The 15,981-nt window shown below is 42.2% G+C and overlaps 1 protein-coding gene and 1 long non-coding RNA gene across 3 annotated transcripts in view; one reads left to right on the top strand and one right to left on the bottom strand.

The window, feature by feature from the left end:
- Window positions 1–1,359, top strand: part of LOC100962268 (aldo-keto reductase family 1 member B10) — a 13,461-nt gene extending 12,102 nt beyond the window's left edge. For both annotated transcript variants that reach the window (XM_023514217.1, XM_023514216.1), the window contains one exon: window positions 1,144–1,359. In XM_023514217.1, coding sequence (XP_023369985.1) covers window positions 1,144–1,176 — 33 coding nt within the window. In that variant the 3' untranslated portion in view covers window positions 1,177–1,359. The remainder of the gene's footprint in view (window positions 1–1,143) is intronic.
- The window catches only part of LOC111725881, a 22,821-nt gene that overhangs the window by 2,386 nt on the left and 4,454 nt on the right, over window positions 1–15,981 (bottom strand). The window contains exon 2 of the long non-coding RNA XR_002773826.1: window positions 5,474–5,478. This is a non-coding gene — a long non-coding RNA (uncharacterized LOC111725881). The remainder of the gene's footprint in view (window positions 1–5,473; window positions 5,479–15,981) is intronic.

Genomic DNA, 15,981 nt, shown 5'->3' with positions numbered 1-15,981 from the left:
CCTGTGCCATGCACTTTAATTTTTTATTTTTTTTATTTGGTATTCATTGAGGGTACAAATAATTAGGTTACATGATTACATTTGTTGGGTAAAGTTGCTCTTATAACTGTGTCCGCCCCCAGGAGGTGTGCCATACACTGTAACCCCCCATCCTCCTCCCACCTCCCCTCTCCCGGCTCCCTCATTCCCCTGCCCCCACCTGGAGTTAATTTGAGTTTTTCTCTTATGAGGGTTTGTATTAGATCATCGACTAGCTACAGCTCTTGTATTGACCTGTATTGAGTTAGAAATCTGGAGTTTGATTGGAGACACGTTTGTGATGCCTATTAGACATCTATTAGGAGGTATCAAGCAGGCACTGGGCCGCATCAGGATCGAGTTAGAGAGGAAGGTCTAGGCTGCAGGGAAGTATTTGGCAGTCAGTATCACAAGGGATGTATTGTTGGCACGTGATGCAGGAACAGGTGGCCGGGAGAATTTATTCCGTTAGTTACAGGATTTCCTAGTTACAGGATTTCCTAGCTCTAGGTATTGTTATTTGAATGCCTCTTCAGAGGAGGCAGGGATGACTTTACCTTAAATTATTTAGATTTTAAAAGTATTTGATAAAAAATATTCATTCTGACTAGGCAATCATTCTGAATGATCACTTTTCCATCAATACTTTCTGATAAATGTCACTAATTAAACATATCAAAGATTTTGCCTTTGAGAAGCTGACTTATAAAATTTACTTCTTTCTTATCCCAAAGTCAACCACAATTTTAATCCCTTTTTATTTTTTTAAGCCCGACATTTGTTTTTCACTTTTGAAAAAGTATTTCACTATCTCCCAGTACATCTTGAGAGTGAGGTGGGACAATCCTGGAAGGCACTTAGCTTGCCACTAGGTGTATGTGGATTGTCATTACGAGTCCATTCTGTCACCCTGGTCCCTGCTTGCCTGGCCTTCTTCCTAGCAGAGCCCTCAGATCAGCCTGAGGGAAGGTGGAGGGGCGAGCACCCTTCTTGTGTCTGAACACATCTTTGGGGCAGAAGCTGAGAGAACACAGAGACCACAGAACGTGTCAGAGAAGATGCCTTTGAAGTCCAAATATGGCTTTTGTGGAACAGATTCTTCTTTGTGCTTTTTTTTCCTTGCAGAGTTTCTCATTTGGAGGATTATCCCTTCAGTGAAGAATATTGAAGCTGAATCTCTTGATGGGATTTCCCAGTGAGTCTTCTCTCCTCACTGAAGTGTTTCCCTCCCCATCCAAGTCTTCTTTTAGCCAAACTTACCTGAATCGTGCTTCGCCTGCCCTTGTGCGGCCAGAGTCTGGGCAGTGTTATGTCTAGATGCCTGTGTTCAACTACTACGGCCAGTCTGAGCAAGAAAATGCTACATTTACCATTAATGTGGCATATTTCATTTTTCTTTTCTTTTATTCTCTTTTCTTCACTTTCTCTCTCTCTGTTTTGTTTTGTTTTTTGAAACAGAGTCTCATTCTGTCACACTGGGTAGAGTGCCCTGGCATCATAGCTCACAGCAACCTCAAACTCTTTGGCTCAAGTGATCTACTTGTCTCAACCTCTGGGTAGCTGGGACTATAGGCACCCACCACACTGCCCAGCTAGTTTATCTATTTTTAGTAGAGATAGGGTCTTGCTCTTACTCAGACTATGAGTGTAGCAAACACTAACATTTTGGCATATGGCTCCAGACCTTAAAAAAACAATAATAATTATTAAAGAAGGGCCTACCTCACAGGTTCAAGACCAGACTGAGCCAGAGGGAGACCTTGTCTCTAAAAATGGCCCAGCATTGTGGCAGGCACCTGTAGTCCCAGCTACTTGGGAGGCTGAGCCCAAAAGTTGGATGTTGCTGTGAGCTATGATGCTACAGCACTCTACCGAGGGTGACAAAGTAAGACTCTATCTCAAAAAACTAAAAAGAAAAGAAATAAGGGGTACCAATATAGCGAGGCTCACTTTGGACTCTCCCCCATCCCCACTCCCTGGACTCCCTCCCCAGAGGTGAATCCTATCCTCACATTGCCAAGTCCCCCCCTCTTCCTCTGCTGCCCATTTGCCTGCTCATTCTCAGGTCCTGTCCTTCCTTACTACTGCCCAGCACAGTGGGGAAGGTGTTCTACCCACCCCTTCCCAGGCGTTCTTGCCAGGTGGCCTCCTCTGAGCTTGCCCAGTGAGAGGGTCTATGGGGAGATGGCAAGACTGGAGGAAGGGATGAGCCAGGAGTCTCTCCACCTTGAGTGGTGTCTCCAACAGAACTCATACTTCCTCTGTGGTCCCAGCTCATGCCAGGCAACCTTCACCTGATTCTGTCTTCTACCAGGTTGTGATGAGCTGCTGGGATATGGAAGCGGCACTTCCTCCTGTGTCCTCCACCCATAGGAGCTGTGGTGTCTTCCTGTAGCAGCTGAACTCTGATGGCCTCATCTTGTCCTTGGACATCCTGACTCTTCCATAACCAGCATTACACATTGTTCAAAATAAATATTTAATGTTCCAAAATCTTAAAGTGCTTTCTCATCTCCTGGATGGAACTTTGACTGATATACTTCTCATCCACTTAGCCACATTTTTACTCCTTATGTTTACATGTATACATAATCTATGGCATGGTTTCTATGTCATATGATAACAAGTTAATTTTATTTTATTATTTTACATAATTTACACCTGTTTGGGGGGGAGGACACAATTATAAGAGGGACTTTATCTAACAATGAATTCCAAACAATTAAAAAAGATGTGTAAAAAAAAACCCCAAATTTTCTACAATAGAAAATGCACTTTTATAATCAGAAGTGTTAGGAATTTGAAAAACAGATTCAACTCAAGTAGTTATTCCATCCATCCACTGAAAAAGTACATTGACTTTATTCTCATTTAGTGGACCTTTCAATTTTAATAAACAGATATTCTCCATGTATAATGCAGCAGAATGTGATTACACTTTGTTTTAAATTCTACCCAGTTTGTTTTCCCTCATTTTTTGTCAGTAAGATAAGTTTTTCCCCAAGATTTCATTCAAATTTTCACCATTAGAACATTATGGTGCTGTCTTTCAGCACCTTTGTTGGTTCAAAAATGTCAGCCCCTGAGTATGTTGGGAATAGCTGATGGGGAACAAGGCAGTCTAATCTTGACCTCCATTAAAACCTCACACAATGATAGGTGCTTTGGTTTCCCCACTGTGCCCAGGGCTTTTATCCTTGCTGTTCTTACTGACTGGGCTGCAATATTCTGGTTGTCCTAGGTTTTTGTCATCCTTACTATCAGTACCAGCTTTGGACAGCTGGAGCAAATTACCATAAGCTTCAAACACCAGAAATTCATTCCTTCCCAGTTCTAGAGGACAGAAGCCCCCAATCAAGGTGTCGGTGGGGCCATACTCCCTTTGAAGGCTCTAGGAAAGCGTTCTTCCTTGTCTCTTCCTACTATCTCGTGGTCACCAGCAATTGGAGAGGTTCCTTGTTTTGTAGTGTGCCACCCTCATTACTGCCTCTGCCTTCTCATGACCTTCTTATAAGGACATCAGTCATTGGATTTATGACTCACCCTAATCTAGTATGCCCTCATCTGCAAAGATTGTCTTCAAATAAGGTCTCATTCTGTGGTTCTGAGAGGACATGGACTCTAAGGGGACAGGATTCCATGATTCTACTTGCTGTAGTGTCTGACACATTACCCTGCCCATACTATGGTCAATATTTGTGAGAATATGCTTATAAATGTTTTTGATCAGAACTTACTTCTGTATTCATTTGTTACCAAAGTAGCTAAAGTGCCATCTCGTAACATCATCCAATTCATATTTTTGCACTGCTTTTCTCAGTAGCTTGTTCATTCTTGTATACATTCATTTCTTAGTTCCCTGGACTCTGTATTGTTTAATCCAGGTGCAAAGCATTTTCAGTTGTGTTTGCAAGTCTTGGCAGCTTCTCAAGCACTATGACTTTGCATTTTAACTTTCTGAACTTTGACATGGAAAGTTCCAATGCCCTGTAGTCCCACAATTGATCTTGCATCTTAGAAGACCCCAAATTGCCCCATATGACTGGACCAGTTTATTGGGCCTTTATCCATCTGGCCTAGGGGCATTTTGCTCTTCAGAGCCAGACCCACTGGAGCACATGACACCTAGCTGCCTAGGGTTCCTAGTTACCATCTGTCTCAAGGTGGGGTGAGAGGCCCTATTCTCAACCTTCCAATAACCCTCACCTAGAGTGTAGGCAGAATCCATCAATATCACTAGATAGCACTGGAACGATTATATTTTATTGTACAGTAAAAGAGGTATTAGAATGTAATTAATGCTCCAAATCAGAGGACTTTAGAGTGGGATTTTATTGGTGGTGGTCAGGGACTTACTCATGTGAGCCTTTGCTTGAGTTGTTTCAGGTAAGAGGAGAGTGAATCATGCTGGGTGGCCCCTTGGGACAAAGAGTGCTGAGTACCAGCTCCCTTCCTCTTCTCCCCTGCTCACATGTGCTAATGCAACTGTGGTAGGTCCCTCTGAAAATGACACCAGTGCCCTGGGGGACAATTAGAGCAGGGCAAAGTGAGTGGATGCTTTTCCTCTGTTGGTGCGCTCACAGCTCCTACACGTCCACAGAAAGTGGGATTCAAGCATTTCCCCTTGAAAGCTTGCCGCAGACTGATGGGGGGCTTGTGCACTGAGCCCTGTGCTCTTCAACCCTCCCCAGTGCTTCCCACCTGGCTGCTCCCAACCTGACTGCTCCAGCAGAGTGGAGTGTATCCCCAAGTGGAGAGACGTTAACCCTATTTGAACACCCTACAGGCAACTCAGGACCAGCATGCCACTTCCACCCCCTGTTATGGTCAGGGCTTGATAGGTCCCCAGGTCAGATCTCATACCTCAAGGACTTGATTGCTTCATTCAGGAGCACAGAGGAGAAGTCTGTGAACTGAACTTGAGAGGGAGGCAGCACAGGCAGGCAGAACTCAGAGGAGAGCAGGTGTTGGCCTGGGCAGAGGGCATTTGTAGATAAGCCTTCCCCCAACCTGTAAACTGCACTTCTGTTCTGTGGTGTGGCCCTGAGCAGGGAGGCTTGCAGCCTGTTTTGGCACTGTTGGTGAACTTGGCTGCTTTGAGTTGTTGACTGCAGCCAGATGCTAGAGGAAAAGCCAGAGGACAAGGGAAGTGGTAGAAGAATGAAATGTACCCTCACCTGCTGGACTGTGAATCCAGTCAGCAGATTCATCCCCCATGGGCAGATTTTAATGTGGTCAAACTCATGCCCTCTGTCGTAGCTTTCTCTAGTGGCGTAGGCACCAATTCCCAGCCCTTACTGAGTCAGAGCTTGCCCCAGAAGAAAGGCTCAGTCAGTTCCCCCTCTACTCAGTCTCATCCCCCGTCTTCCTCACTATGATGGGGCACTAGACAGGGTGCCTGGGAGATCCAGGGTCCTGCCCATTGCCTGGGACATAAATACTTCTCCCAACTGACCAGGGCTGGACACAGGTCCCTAATACTCCATCATAGCCAGCTCTCTTCAAATGACTACCTGTTTGCAGAAAGAACAACTTGCATAGCCCATTATAGCATTTACTGATTTAATCATTCAGAGCTTGGCTGACTCTTAGCTACAAGTGCCACCAACTGCCTTGGACATTAAACTGCATTTTCCGGTATAATTCATCCTGTTAGGATGTCCACAGGGCTGTAGAAAGAAAAAAGATTCAAAGACTTCCATCTCCCCATGTTGACATGAGCTAGGGAATCTGGAAACACGCATAATATACCACTGCTACAGCCTACAAATAAAAACCCATTGAGAAAACCACCACACTAAGGATATCTGTAACCAAGGCATTCACTCAGAACCTGGGACCTCTGAAAGCACCCACAAGCAAAGCCAAAAGTGATTAGCCAATGTGTGGTACAGGCCCACCAGTAAGAGGAAGGAGGAAAAAAGTCCCATCTAAACACTTCTCAAAAACAAGATGTGATGGGAGCTCCAGATGAGATGGAATCAGCCCAGGAACTCTGGAAATACGAAAACATCAGAGTGAAGGACCCCCCACCAAAGGATCACACCAGTTCTGTAGTAATTAATCCCCATGAGAATGAAAGTACTGAAGTAAGAGACCAACCACATATTCCAAACATGGCTTGTAAGGCAGCTCTATGAGATCCTACAGAAAATGGACCATCAACTGAAATAAACCAGAAACATAACTCAGGAAGTAAATTAAAATTGTACTAAAGATATAGTTATATTTTAAAAAATTAAGTAGAACTTATGGAAATGAAATTTCATTTGGGGAAATACAAAACACAGTGAGACGTTTTAAAAATAGACTAGACCAAGAAGAGGACTTACAGGACTTGATGACAAGTCTTTGAGATTTACTAAGTCAGTTAAGAATAAAGAACAACCTACAGAGAAACAAAGTCTCTGAGGAATATGGAATATGTAAAGCATGAGATTCATTCATATACCTGAGGGTGAAGAAGAAAAAGTAAAACGTTGGAAGCCTGTTTGAAAGAATAATTGAGGAAAACTTTTCCGGTCTTTGAAGAGATTTACACATTCACATACAAGAAGCTCAACACACACATGGGAGACTCATTGCAAAAAGGACCTCACCAAGACACACAGTCACCAGCTTGGCCAAAGTCAACTTGAAGGAGGAATTCATAAATGCCATGAGGTGAAAACATCAAGTAACTTAACACAGGAAAACACATTCCACCAACAGCAGAATTCTGAACAGAAGCTTTGCAGTGGTTCTCAACATTCCTAAATGCCACAGCCCTTTACTACAGGTCCTGTGGGTTAAGAGCTGCTGCTTTAGAGGCAGAAGGGAGTGAGCTTCTATCTTCAGTCTTCTTAAACCAAAAAAATGACATCTAAGATTTTGTGTCTTTTAAAACACAGTTTCATAATTGAAAGAAAGAAAGTCTTTCCTAGACAAGCAAACACTGAGGGTCATTCCTAGATTTGTCTTACAAGAACTGCTCAAAAGTGTCTTTACAATGTCACTTACCGGCTCAGTGCCTGTGGCTCAAGTGGCTAAAGCGCCAGCCACATACATCTAAGGTGGCAGGTTCGAATCCAGCCCGGCCCGCCAAATAACAATGACAGGTGCAACCAAAAAATAGTCAGGCGTTGTGGTGGGCGCCTGTGGTCCCAGCTACTCGGGAGGCAGAGGCAAGAGACTCGCTTGAGCCCAGGAGTTGGAGGTTGCTGTGAGCTGTGATGCCACAGCACTCTACCCAGGGTAATAAAGTGAGACTCCCAAAAAAAAAAAAAAAAGAGTCACTTACCAATATTATCATGGACTATAAATGGCATAAATGACCCACTTTAAAGAAACAGATTGGCAGGAGGGAAACAAAATAGCAACCCAAACATCCATTGTGTCCAAAAATCTTTAACTTATCACTATTCTCGCCTTCTTTATTTTGATGGTCGATAGTGATAGGGTTAAGTCCTGGTTCCTAAACATTACAAACTAATGAATTCCAGAGTGATGGAGTATCGTGTCCGCAAAATACTTAGAAAAAGGGGGATTGATACCATTTTTGAAATGTTTTTCATGAAAACATTTTCTGAAATTATCTAAAAGTAAAAACAGAAATCATTGCTTAGCTAATTCAAGAAAACAAACAAAAAAACTACATACAAGGCACAACTGAAAAGAAATGATTGGGGGAAGAATCGCACATACAATTACTTAAATCTATTTTGTTTTATGTTAAACATTTTTTAAAAATCACCAAGTAAGAAGCTCTGCTCCCTTCTTATTTACCAGTTTGGGAAAATGAAAAAAATTGTTAGCTGGAGGAAATGTAACCAAATGAAAGTGACAGATCAGCAGACCAGTGGCCCACTCCAAGGGTCTGAGTCGTTTTCAGACAATTACTGTATTAAAGTGTCAATGCTGAATTTTAGAGGAACAGAAAAATAGACCATTCTATTTTATTGTCTAAATAAATGTTTTTTAGCAAAGTGTGGCGGGCAGACTTCGAGGTGGCAGAACCCCCACAGCCCAGGAGATGCATTCAAAGAACACCCCCAAGGTGTCTCCTCCCTTCCTGAAACAGTAACAGTCTTCTGTCCTTGCTCCTTCTGCCAGGAGTGGTGGAGCTTCTGTATACTTTCCTATCTTTTGCCTAAAAGCACTTAGCTTTCTCTCCCTAAAGTTAACCTTTACCCCATGTACTATTACTAAGCCTCAATCTTGCAAGATGAAAATATTCCCACCCGTTTTTCCTTGCTGATTTGCGACATTGTTAATATATGAAACCGTTTAGGCCCTACATCACTAAAGCTGTTCACGTAGTTCAGTGCTGGCTGCAGTTACCAGCTGCCCCAGACCTTTGGATCCTGGCTCTCTAACTTTCGTGCACTCTGTTTCTTGTGTGATTTATGTTCTCAATTCCCCACCAACCCCACTGTGGTTCGTTTACTCTTCCTGCTGGTTCGTGAAATCAAAGCGTACAGAAATGCCAAGAGTTCCTGGACACTCTTTCTGGCTATGGAAAGAAAATGGCTTTTCACTATATAATCGTAAGAAGGGTCTATAACAATTCTTTTTAATCAAATAAAATCATTCTTAAGATTATTCTTTTAATCACATAAGATTATTTGTATATTGACCGATTACTCTATTTATTTCTCCTGGAATTCAACACTTAATAAATATGCTGGAGCTTTGTTTTGGTTTCTGTAAAAACAGACAACACCCAGGCTTTGATTTTTTAATTTTCTTGCTGTTATAAACATTTATTTTTAGATTACCCGATACAGCCATAACGTTCTACTTTTAAATAAACTTTGTTGACTTATGCATGTGTTGTTTGCACTTTTGATTACCACACCCACACACGAAGTTATCAATTGTTAAATGATGGGCTGAGTTCCCAGCACTAGGACTTGCACGTTTACCTATCTCACCCTGACTTTGCATTTAGTACTTTGGGCTCTGTCTTTGTAAGGTGCATTGTTGTTACTCACTCTGCCATCAAGGCCAGGGCGGCCATGGAGTCTTAGAAGGCCAGGACCGTGACCATCAGAAATATTCACAAGACCCAGCTCATTGTTTCTATTACAAACCTGTTTTTCTGGTACCAGTTACTATAAAATACTAGCATGCACATCACCTGTGTGTATTCTTCAGCATAAATCACATAACAAATATCTTCTTAAAAGTGCACAACAGAAGATTCAGAGATTGGTGAAATTAGAAACAAATCTCCCTAACGGATTAGTATTTTCACATCCGCCAAGATAAAGTACCCTCTTGGATTATCTAGCTCCAAAAAAGCTTCCATTTGAACCCCGTACTCTTGACTTCTTGGCAATAATTTGCAGCTTATCCTAAAGGGGCTTGGACTCATTTCTTTAAGTTCCGCTTGAGCTCTCGGAGGAAATCAGTGATCTCAGGAAAATAACTCTTTCTGCTCCTTCTTTCTTCTCCTCTGATTGCAATACTAGGGTGCAACTTCTGTCTTTCAGCTTTCTTAATTTACTTACAAACAGAAAATGCTGCTTCTACCTGTGAGCTGGAAACCAAGCACCCAGACAAGGATTTTAAACACTTACTTCAAGATAATCTGAAGTATCTGTTGTGCAGTATCATCTACTAGGAATTCGTCAGGTGCTGTAACCTGAAGAAAATGATGAGCTTCACAACTTTGGAAAGGAGAGCTTAGTTTCTCAGAGTGGGTTGCAGCCTCAAGAGTGGCCATTCTGACAAGGCAAGAAGCTTTAGCCTTAGATAGAAACCCAGAACATTACATCCAGGTAGGGACAACGGGAACAGGAATTTGTGCTAAGCAAGGTGGCCAATTGTACATATTTAACAAGAATAGGAGGAGGCATGAATATTTATAAAGGAAAAACTGTGTGTGCAATGGAGCTTAATGCCCCTTCATAGGTTGGTTGTACCAAAAATGGCAGCATTCATATGATCCCAGAGTGAAGTTTTCAGCCCTCTTACATCAAAAAGTGAATCAAAGGAACTACAAACACCTACTGCCCATACGCCACAGATGGGATAGATTTCATGGACCTTAGTCCATGGTCATCAGTCCTTTATCAGGATAGAATGTTGGTCAGTTGTTGTGCTGAAACCACAAAAACTCAGGAGCAGCTTTATATGATTGATTAAAATCAGCAGTGAAGCAAAGCTTCCCCAAGGGCTGGTTCCGTTTAGCCCTTTGGGAAGAAAGCGTAGGGCTATTTAATGAGGGAGGGGGTACAATGAGGGGTGTCGACCCTCCCATCCTGTTGCAGATAGGAATACGGTTTTAAGAGTTTTCTGAGGTCCCCTTGGCCAAGAGGGAGTCCATTCAATTGGGTGGAGTGCTTAGGAGTTTATTTTTCTTTCTCGATACAAAGAAGCACACTCATAGCTACAAGCTCCACAAGGTGATAAATGAATAGGTTTGTCTCACTGGGGACTTGCCCTGCTTCTGTGTGAGATGTGAGCCAGTACTTACAGCCAAGGTAACTCCTTGCAAGGCTAGCATAGAACTGTGTGTGATGGCCTGGAGAAGAAAGGATGCGGCTGATTTAGGGGTCAGCTGGTACCTGCCAGTCTAAAATCATGGACCATCAAGGTTGGTAGGGCTTAGAGGCACCGATGTTCTTCCAGATAGTCAAATCACAGTCTGGCTAATGTAAACACCTCTAGAAGCCGGGAATTCACTTCCCATTGTATTTAGAAGCATCCTGTGTTTAGCAAGGTGTGTTATATTGCATTAAAACACGCCTTCCTGTATCTTCCACTTATAGATTTAAATCTGTAAACTGTGATAGCACACAATAAGTCTTACACTAGTCTTCATGGAAGGTGTCCAGATATTTGAGATATGTGTTTATTCCTATGATCTTTTAAATTATTTTCAGTAAATAGTCCCACTGCATGGATACTATTTAAATTTGAATAATTATATTATATTAAAATTTCCTTTATTATTATTGTATTAGCTAAAGTATTAACATTAAATTGGTAGATTACTTAAATTAGGTCAATTTAATTAATGTAGTTGACAGTGGATGTGTCTTTACATTAATATTGGTAGCTTATTTTCTTTTATTATTTTTTTAACATAGGTACAAAAGTTTAGGTTATGTTGTTCTCATTTCTAAGGTAAAGTTCACATTATAGTTAGGCCTTCCAATGGGCATGCTGAACACCCTCACATGTACACATTAGGTGAGATTCCCACCAATTGCCCTCCACCCCATCCTTCCTTCTGCCCCTTGCTAGACTATACTTGTGGTTTTTCTTTTAGGTAGGTGTGTAGTTATTTGTATATTGGTTTATATATTTGTTTTATATTAATATTGAGGACATTGGATACTTGTTTTTCCCATTTTTCAGATTCTTTATGAAGAAGAATGTGTTTCAACTCCATCCAGGCCAACACAAAAGATATAAAGTCTCCATCTTTTCTCATGGTTGAATAATGTATATATGTAGGATCTGCAGGTACAGGTGTGGATGTAGAGAGAGGGATGTTTTTGCACTCCTGGTGGTATAGCAAATTAATACAATCTCTATTGAAAAAGTATGGAGAATTCTCAAAGAACTAAAACCTTCCATTGGATCCCATAATCACATTACTAGGTATCTGTCCTGAAGAACAAAAACTCATTGTACCATAAGATCATTTGCACCGTATGTATGTGTATACTGTTTGTTAATCCATTCATAGGCTGATGAGCACTTGGATTGTTTCCACGTCTTGGCAATTGTGAATTAAGCTGCAATAAAGATTCTGGTGCAAATGACCTTCTAGTACAATGAGTTTTTGTTCTTCAGGATAGATATCTGGTAATGGGATTGTGGGATCCAATGGAAGGTCAACTTTTAGTTCTTTGAGAATTCTCCATACTTTTTCGATAGAGATTGTATTAATTTGCTATCCCACCAGCAGTGCAAAAGTGTTCCCTTCTTTCCACATCCACACCTGTAGCTGCCGATCCAGGACTTTATGATGTTGGCTAATCTCACTAGAGTTAGGTGATAAGCTCAGACTGAGCTTCATTTGCATTTCTCTGATGACAGGGAGAATAAGCATTTTTTGATGTGTTTGTTCACCATTCTTCTATTATCTTCAGATAACTTTGTGTTCAAGCCTCTTGCCCACTTCTCAATGGGGTTGTTTACTCTTTTCTTGTTAATTAATTTGAGTTCTCTGTAGATTCTAGTTATTAGCCCTTTGTTATATTCATAGCATGCAGATATCTTCTCTCACTTTGAAAGCTATTTCTTTGCTTTAGTTGTAGTACCCTTACCTGTGCAGAAGCTTTTTAGTTTGATCATTCCCCATTTATTTATTTTTTGTGTTGCTGCAATTGCCAAGGGGATCTTCTTCATAAAACTTTCCTCAGACCAATTATGTCAAGTGTTTTCCCTATGTTCTCTTTGACACTTTTTTGGTACATGTCTTAAATTTAAATCTTTTATCTAACCAGAGTCAATTTTTGTCAGTGTTGATGGATGCAGGCCCAGTTTCAATGTTCTACATGTGACTAACCGGTTCTCCTAGCACCATTTATTAAATAGAAATTATTTTCCCAGTGTATGCATTTGTTTCATTTATCAAAGCTCAGATGGTTATTTGTGGCTGAATTATCTCTATGTTCTCTATTTCAGGCCATAGATCTATATCTGTATTTTTGTACCAGTACCATGTTATTTTGATCATTATAGAATTGTAGTATATGCTGAAGTCTGGTAAGGTGATGCCTCCAGATTTGTTTTTATTTTTTGTAATTGTATTGGCTATTTGGGGTTTTTCTGATTCCATATAAAATGAAGTACTATTTTTTTCAAGTTCTTCAAAGTATGATGCTGATGCTTTGATGGGAATTGCATTAAGTCTGTAGGTCGCTTTGGGTAGTATGTGCATTTTAATGAAAGAGATATGGGAAATTACTCTGTCTGGGGTATCCCACTGGAGGTGTCACTTTCTAATGGGTGAGGCTATCTAGGCAATGATTATGGGTGAATGGATTTGGGGCATTTGCTTTAAGAAGGTATGGCAGCTTGAGGTTGGGGGCATCCCTGTTGGAGCACTCAACATGGGGGATGGTTCTAATAGCCCAGTAGCATGAGTGGAACCTTAGTGCTGGCAGGGTCAAGGCACAATACTCAAATGTCAGGGGTGGTATTATAGGCCTGGCAGGAGTCATGGAACCACCGGAGTGAAGTCTTTGGCCTAGGTGCAACTAGAGGTTCAGTGCTGGATCTACAGATCATTGGGGGTGACTTGTACAACTTTCACTGGCATGGGGATCCCTGAGGCCCAATTGCTATGCTGGCAGTTTGTTCTGGTGGCCCAAGGACCATGGAGGTATGCCAGGTTCTTCCCCAACCTAGGTCCCAGTGTGGCAGTTGCCCAGAGCTTCCCAGGTGGTGCCTGTGGCCTCTGAGGCACTTCCCCTGCTCAGATCTCATACTGGAGGGGAGGTGTGCTCAGCTACTAGTCATAGGGCATGGCATAGGGGAGCATCTGTTATGCCCACTCCCTCAGCAGGGGTGATGGAAAGGCTACTTCTACAAAGCTGAGTCCCAAACAGACCTGGAACCATGCACCTGAGAGTTCAGGATCATGTCAGCTGCAGAAACCCAGGATTGTGAGCCACCAGATCCCTACTGCACCTGATGTCCACTTCAGTGTATCTGCATAGACACTGGAAAGCTTCCCCAGCAGTCCATAGTTCTGCAATGATTGAGGAATACTCCTCACAACTCAGGGCACCTGCAAGTTTTCATCCTCACCTTGTGAGTGGTTTGCTAGCAGGCTGATTCTAGTTTGCTATGTTCCCTCCCCAGAGCAGTGTGAATTATAGTGGGACACCCAGCTTAATCTCTGAGATGGTAGGTGGTGCTTGTGGGTAAGAATCAGCTGCACCCTGTTTCAAAGATTCAGTAGATGCTGTTAAAGGGATGTACAACTTGTTCTTCCCTTCTATAGCTGCTTTTAGCACAAAAGAGACAGCTGTAGTGCTGTTCTTTGGGACCTGTGAGTGGTCTAACTCTCTCAGAAATAGCACTTGAATTCCCCAGGCAATGGGCAGAGCCATAAAGCTCCCAGAAGACTCCTTATTCCCTACCATAGCAGCATATGTGGAGGAGTGAGTCTGGGTGGGGCTAGCCTGAAGACAGTAGTGCAGTAGTGCCCAAAGGTGAGTGCAGGAGATTTCTTGGTAGAGTTTGAAGATCTACTCCCAGGCCACTGGGAAAAGCCACAGGGAGGGATTGAAAGCCTACCAAACCAGAAAGTTTTCTCATTGAAGAGGGACGATCTGGGATTCACAGACAGATGAATGGCTATGGTCATAGGTGACCATTTGCTTGAATGGCTGTGAGGAGTGAATTTCACCCTGTCCCCCAGGGTCGTCTTCTGCTGTCTGGTTGCAAATAGAAGTCCAAACTAGCTGAGCCCAGCAGCAATTGTACCACCTGTTGACACTCCACTGCACTGGGGCTTCCTGTCTTTGGAAGCCTTGATGCAATAGATGTACCAGTAGAGGGAAAGCAGGTACTTAGAAGAGCCTTACCTCATGCACTGGGTAGCAGTGGTCAGGGGAGAGTAGAAGGGGGGAGAAAAATAGTCTGAATGGAGGAGAGCTGGCTAACCCTTTTGTCCCCCTCCACAGAAGGCAGCCCTCCCAGAATGTCCAAGCTCAGGGGTCATACAGATCTCAAAGACTTCATTCTGGGCTGGATTTGGGAACAGTTTGAATGGAAATGGGTAAAGTAAAAACTGAAGGGCTAGACCCCCTGGGGAGGACAAAGGTACACTATGGGTAAACAGGCAATGTGGCATCCATCATCTCAACTTTGGTCTGTGGTGATGGGGAACAACCCTGAGGAGACTGGTAGCCCAGAGCTTTGTTTTCAAGTTCAGTCACAGCAGCAGATTTTGTTTGTGAGGACAGAAAAGCTCTCTAGCTGCTGACTACCATTGGTGTGAAGGAAGGAGAAAAAGAAAAACCCACATACCCTTTCCACCATGCTCCAAGATTCTCTAGGGTTAATCTCTGCCAATGTATCGTTTCTTCTTTTTCTGCTCTGAAACTTCCCCCTGTGACATCTCTTGTAGGGTCTGGCACCTTTCTCTCAGAATTACCACCAGGCTGTGATTTTATTTTATCTGAAACATTTCCTTCTTTCTAGAACTATCTGGTGACTAATGTCTCTAAATAGCTATCTCCCCCTCCTCTTCCTCACGAGTCCCTGTTGGATTCTCTTTTGTTAGTGCTAGAGAAAAATCCTCAGAAATTCTGAACGAATGATTCTTCTTTATGAATGTTCCGTATCTGCCATAAAGGTCTTCCATTATTAGATTTCTATGTTTGCCAGTATGTGTAGTGGATATGAGCCTGGCTCCAAGGTGATTAGTTATTAAATAAATGACTGAATAAACAAATCACAAGTGATGGGACAGGATAAAATCAGTAGCAGTTTAAAGTATTAGAGAATATTTTATACTAGTGTGTTAATTATTTAGTGAATAGTTTGAAAGCGTTTTCTTTCTGGGTAAGATTTGTAAAAGATGTCATCCCAGACTTCTTCCTATAATTGAGGAAACACCCCAGTTATTAATGTTTGCAACTTATCTTTCAGATAAATAGATTCAGAGAAGATATGTGGGAAGTAGAAGTATATTGATTCAGAGAAGATATATGGTATATTCATTTTTATTATTTCTCATTGAAGAGGATGAAATTTTTCATGTTTTCTCTGTCCAACTCTATAAATATGCAGCATGGGCCTCTGTAGCTCCTTTTCTCAGTCTGCAGTAGACAGAGCTTCAGAGCAGTACAGGATGGATTGTTTAAACCCTTCCAATAAAGAAGAATGTGAGGTCAACTACTGTGGTTGGGGGAGGTGAAATGTGTGGTCCAGGATCTCAGGGAGTGGGGAAAGCATATAATTGCTTCTGGGAGGAATGCCCCAAGGAGCCACTTCTCTGGTTTACACTTA

Source organism: Otolemur garnettii, unplaced genomic scaffold (assembly GCF_000181295.1).
Source record: "Otolemur garnettii isolate 467f Iridium unplaced genomic scaffold, OtoGar3 scaffold00049, whole genome shotgun sequence".
NCBI lineage: Eukaryota > Metazoa > Chordata > Mammalia > Primates > Galagidae > Otolemur > Otolemur garnettii.
The sequence above is the reverse complement of the archived record's forward strand: the minus strand, read 5'-3'. Positions and strand labels throughout refer to the sequence as shown.